Consider the following 6,001-nt stretch of genomic DNA (forward strand, 5'->3'; position numbering starts at 1 on the left):
TAGTCTTTGGCGCAGTCACTGGACTAGAGCAAGCATTTGTTGATCTACATGAGAAGTTCTTGCTGTTCTGTCTGAATCAAAACATTAACACGAATTGCAAAATAATTACATCTTTATTACAAGACTATAGAACCTAAACTATTGATTTTCGTTTAGTATATATTTTAACCAATCCAGTTTCTCATATTAAAATTTTGTAAAACAAATATTTGTAGAGTATAACTGTATAAGTTTACAAATATTTTTTAAAAATACTATTATTCGATTAAAAGAAATAAAAAATACACCATCAGTCATTAGCTTTAATTACCCCTACTTAAATAATCATTAGCACATTATATAACATTGCTATCCAACCCAAAACTGTCATGCTATTACTATCCAATTCAACTACCACTACTTAAATAGTCATACAAATAGGCGAATTTATTTTTCCAAAGTTAGGAGTAAGACTCGAAATTGAAACCTATAGTTGAGGATGGAGATAATATTTGAGTTATAACTCGTTGACAATAGGCGAATCTATTTGAACAACGGAAATTCTATTAGTACATCATATCTTCATTTAATCTATGTAATTAGCTCTACGAGTGAAACATATTCATGTTGTTTATGTATAAATTAAATACTAATTACGGTCTTTTCTAATTTCTGGAGTCCTAAATCTTTATAACATCATATGATCCAACAACGATAAACCAATAAAGTCTTACTAATTGAATGGCCTAACTAAAAAGAAAGTGGATGATGATTCTCTAATATATGCGCGCAGCTCAAATAGTTTCATGAGCAAAAAACTTAAAAAAGACCAGCATTCACCCTCCGAAAACAAATTTGATATGAAATATTTTATGCTAAACAACCAATAGACATGAAGTTATAAAAGAACACTAATGATCTATGTACACTGAAAATTATAACAAATTAACTATTATATATTTATATATATTAATTTACACATTTTCTAATTGAATAATCAATTATCAAAATAATTAAACCTACTATAATAATAATAAGATAATCAAAAATCCGCCGCTAAACCAATAATCAATTTTGTTTATAATTAATAATTCTTTTAATGAAATATGAAATATCAAATATATATCTCTATATCCAATAATTAATTAATAACTGATTTCTTATACACACTTAATATAATTGATAAAAGAATTACAACCAGTCAATAAAACTCACAAGATTATGTTAATTTAGATAAACTTTTGGTGCGAGTTTTTTAAGCTAGTCCGTACAGAAAGGGATTGTAGTTTTGACTTTTGAGTGATCAGAAGGCAAGGAGACAGATTCCTTCCTCATGGGAGCATACCAATCATCCGAAATTATGGTATGCGCATTGCATATCCTTTCAAGCTTAGAATTTTCGAGTGTTAAGCCATATGAAATATCTCGATTGTCAAAAAATACAAAGCATACCGCAAACGCATTTCGGGTTAGCAACCATGTTAAGGGAGTAGTAACCATCAATTGCTTACACAACAGCTATCGAGAACTACACAGTACACACAGCTTTATTTTCCGGGTTACCGTGCTTCTAACAACAAAAATATAATGCCCAAGGCATATATACTATCAATTGCATATAATATTACAAATGTCTTAAAGGGTATAGGTATAGATACATCAATACTACGATATCTCACAAAGGGTTCAGCTTTACAATGTACAATCAACATCCAATGGTAGTGCTGTCTGACTTAAAAACCCAAACAAGATATTTACATGGGTCCGATAAATAAACAAAAATAATAAATAACTTGGTGCATTACCAATCCACCCTGCAAATTCATATAAACCCCTTTCTCTTGGATTAAGATTGTTAAGACTCACCTAGGCTACGTTTGGAAGTATGGAGGGGGTTGAGGGGAAGGGTCCTTGATGAAGTGGAAGAGTGGAGAGGAATGGCTGGTGATTTATTGTTTGGAAGATGAAGAAGGCCTGGGAGGGACAGCTAAGTGTTCTGTATCCACCCCTCCAATTTGGAGAGGGGTCATGATCAAGGGTTCCCACATGCCCTTCCTATGCCATGCTTTGCATTCCCCATCAAACTCCCCGAAATACGGTTTTCGAACACCTGTCCCAGCCACACCTCACCCTCCCCTCTCCACCGTTGCTCCCAACCATAGTCCTAATATTGCCTAAACTTAAAACTTCTAACAGTCCCAAAGAATAAAATATTATTTTTTATTTTTTGAATATGTTAGAACAATACTATTTCAGTCATCTTGGGGAGATCCCAGATAGAACATATATAGCATAATAGCATCAAAACTTTTGATTTACATATTCAAGGAGCGATGCATCTCCCTAATAATCTAAAAGTTCCAAGAGAAACCCATAAGAAAGCACATAAAGCAATAAGAATTGGGAAGAAAAGGAATGAAAATCCTTTTCTGCCCACTCTCTTCGTAGTTGCAGTGTCTTTACCTGCAGCTGTGTTCGTCGGCTTGATATTAATCTTCACTCGGCTGAAGCTAGACATTCGATTCAAAGCCCGATTCACTAGAGCATTTTCCGCAGCTGATGCAGGAGTGGTAGGTATTGACTCAACAAAGGACCAGAGAGCCGAAGAGAATCTACTTGTAGCAACATCTTCTGCAATGCTACTTTGATTATCATAGCCTTCAGTAGTAGGAAAGCTGGCAGAGTCACATACAGCACCTAAACATGACCAGAAACTAGCAAATATTAGAGACAGCCTACTGAGCCTAGGACCTATTTTTTATTTTTACATAAGAGCCGCTTTAAACAGGCTCAAATTTAACATTTCCCTATTTAGAAATCTTAGTTTGTAAAACTCTCAATAGAGCAACAAAATTTAGACTCCTAAATGGTTTCTGCCATGCATAAGCTGGCATGTCAACCAGGAGCAGTAATCTGTGAAGAGCTCAGCACAAATGAGATGTGAAGCTTGCATCTCCATCCAAATCAAAGACATTAAAAATATTTTTTGGGAGTTGAGCAACACTGTGTCTTGCACTGATCAGTATACCTGGATTTTGTTGAGAGACAGAATCATCAAAGCCTTCAAACAGACTCAGGGTGTTTCTTTCATCATGCATCCAAAATTCATGAACATTTTGAGTAGTGTCCTCTGGATTGGGTAGCAAGTGATAATTCTGATTTTCAATGTTGCTTCCAGGGGCATTATTCATATATGAATGTGGAATGGTTTCCTCATTGATTGGTCCCAAGTCACGAAGAAACATCTCTGCATCTTGGAACAGATCAAGTTCACACAATCCATCTTCAAACTGCAGGTTCTCCACTGGTGTTTCCATATTTGGAATTGTAAGTTCACTACCATTGAGATCGTTGATTTCCAAGAAGTCATCCTCCTGAAAGTTATAGTCTTCTACTTGAATGTTGGCAGTAGAAATAACTTCTGATCCTTCCGGGGCATGAAGGTGAGATGCAACCGACTGATTGAAGTTGACATTCTGCGCATCATAGTGCTGACTGGTTGAGTGGTAAATATCATTGTACTCGGGGTCCGTCACTGCCTCAGAGAACTGATCCACCACAGTACTTTGTGTTTCTTCAGCAACAACCTATATGATTCATAAGGAATTTGATTCAGACGATCATTTATGGAAATAAAGTAGAAGTTAGGCAATCAAAACTAAATAAGTAACAAAATTTGTTATGACCACATACCTGAGGAAATTCAAGAAGGTCGTCACCAAATTGCTGGTCAAGGGCAAGCTCATTATCCAAAATTTGATTAATCATATCCGTGACTTCATCATCGGCCAAAGGAGGCAGCTGATCATTAACAGGGACAGTATTTACTACCTCCCGATCTGCTGAGTTAATATTGAAATCTACACATTCATCATCAGCCCACTCCTCTTCTTTAAATGGTGCACCATACTGTTCTCCATTTTTAGGACCAGGTCCACTTTTCTTGTATAGCTTGTAAAGTGCAAAATAGTCCTGATAACGAAAAAAAGATGATCAGTAAGCAATGTTCTTTCCATGATGAATGAGAATAGAGTATAGAAAACAATCATCCAGTAAATTTAAATAAAAAATGTTACTTCAGGAAGATACCTTAATATCCTGGCACCTATTCAGCTCTTCTTCATCCATGGTGTATTCATGCATAACCCAATCGGTCCGCTCACCATTAGGAGCTCTGCCTCTATAGAAAACCAGAGTCTTTTTCACTCCAACTGACCGAGAATTGCAGGTCACATTACGATCCTTTCCTGTTGCTTTCCAGTAACCTTGCCTTGTTGCTCGGTTGGACCTCGCACCATTAGGATACTTCCTATCTCTATGAGTGAAAAAGAACCATTGCCTATCTCCAGTCCTCAGTACAGAGATCCCTGCGAAATATTACAAACTATCAGCAATCAACCGAAAAGAAAATAAAGAAAAGTGGAAAAAAAAAAGTTCCATACAATCTTTAATATCAACTTAAAACCCTATCTGGACTAAGTTTGACAATGGTGCAAGCAGTGTACCAGCATCATACCCTATCTGTATAATTTGTTCGCATCATAAGAGTAACTGCAACCTTCGAACACCAAAACCACAAATCCCATGAACAGATAAATTATTAGCAAACGTTATTAACCGTAATTATATGGTAAGTAAAAAATCCCAGTTTGGACGGACCAAGAAAGCCATAATCTGACAGATCATCGCACGAAAGCCATATATTCAATTTATATGGAATATGCACCAAATCAGTCAAGATATCTCAACACAAGCATTCAGAATATCAACTATAATTGGTTTATTAGTATTCTAACCCAAGCAATCACACTATTCGCAACACGAGGACCCAAGTTTAAACACATACATCCTAAAGTATCAATCAACAACTTGATAAGAATCAAACAAAAGAACACAATTACACAAATAACGCAAACCCTAAGTCAACGCTATAACAGTCAGAAACACTCGAGTTCACAGAGTATAACAGTATACCTGGCAATTCCTCAGGATCCCACTTGTAAACATCGGTTTCTAGAATCACGTCGAGTTTCAGCTTCTTCCCACATATCTTCCTCTTCAGATAGTACATAACCAGCTCCTCATCCGTGGGATGAAACCGAAACCCAGGCATCGACGCCATGGCCTTACTGAAACACTCAGTTGCACCAGCTTCAGCACCCATACTCAATCCGAAAAACCCTAGACCAAACACCCAAAGGAACAAACCGAAACTTTCTGAATCGACAGGCTACGAAACCAAACACCCAGTTAATCGATGCGATTAGAGGAATCCGGAAGAAGAAATTGAATCACGGAATCGAAACCCCCAAAAATAGAGGATCAGAATTCACAACCCCCCAAAAAAGTGAAGAAAAAAAAGAATCCGAGCTTTGTGGATCAAGCGGTTGTAGAAACCGAAAACCTACGACTACATGACCCGAATCGAATCCTCGGGGTACGAGAATTCGAGGAATGAACCGTCGAATGAAAAAAAAAAAAAACCTAGAGGGAGAGAGAAGCTTAAAATGGGATCGATTGTGGAAAAAATTGCGGTGTGAAAAAGAAGAAAGGGGGTCTGGGGGGTTGGAATTGGATAGTGTTATGGTCAAAGAAGGAAGCTTGGCGTAGTACTTAGACTCCTAGCAGTAATGACTGGGAACCTTCATATGGGAGAGTGATTCAGTGCGATGAGGGAGCAGGGAGAGAGTGTGAGCTCCGTGACATGATGTGATTGCGTGGTATTCAAGTCGTTGATTAAGGGTGTGATTAGGGTGTTTGAGGTGAGCATTGGGTTTTTGTGATCTTGGGTGTATGTGATTGTGCTTTTGTGTGTGAACATTAGGTCTTATGTGGCATCTCGCACAAGCAAATCACGATTTTGATTTGGTATATTCATCATTGCATCTAGTATTTTAATAGGATAAACCAAAAAAAAAATACCTAAATTTTTTTTAAATGACAAAAATATTTTTAAAATTTGTTATTGATGAAAATGTCTCAAATTATTTAAAACGTGATAAAAAAAATATACATTTGTAAA

At 36.6% G+C, this 6,001-nt stretch overlaps 1 protein-coding gene across 2 annotated transcripts; it reads right to left on the reverse strand.

The window, feature by feature from the left end:
- Window positions 1–1,550: 1,550 nt before the first annotated feature.
- Window positions 1,551–5,729, reverse strand: LOC107617919 (NAC domain-containing protein 17). Of its 2 annotated transcripts, none has more exons than XM_088499989.1 (5): window positions 4,954–5,729; window positions 4,069–4,346; window positions 3,673–3,951; window positions 3,008–3,566; window positions 1,551–2,654 (listed from the first exon to the last, which is right to left on the reverse strand). In XM_088499989.1, the coding sequence occupies exons 1-5, from the start codon at window positions 5,141–5,143 to the stop codon at window positions 2,518–2,520; spliced, it is 1,443 nt and encodes a 480-aa protein (XP_088356115.1). In that variant the 5' UTR covers window positions 5,144–5,729; the 3' UTR covers window positions 1,551–2,517. The 2 variants fall into 2 exon arrangements, with proteins under 2 accessions (XP_088356115.1, XP_016175285.1); XM_016319799.3 differs by having other exon boundaries at window positions 1,551–2,676; window positions 4,954–5,582.
- Window positions 5,730–6,001: the final 272 nt, after the last annotated feature.

This window comes from Arachis ipaensis, chromosome B9 (genome assembly GCF_059453495.1).
Source record: "Arachis ipaensis isolate K30076 ecotype BB chromosome B9, ASM5945349v1, whole genome shotgun sequence".
NCBI lineage: Eukaryota > Viridiplantae > Streptophyta > Magnoliopsida > Fabales > Fabaceae > Arachis > Arachis ipaensis.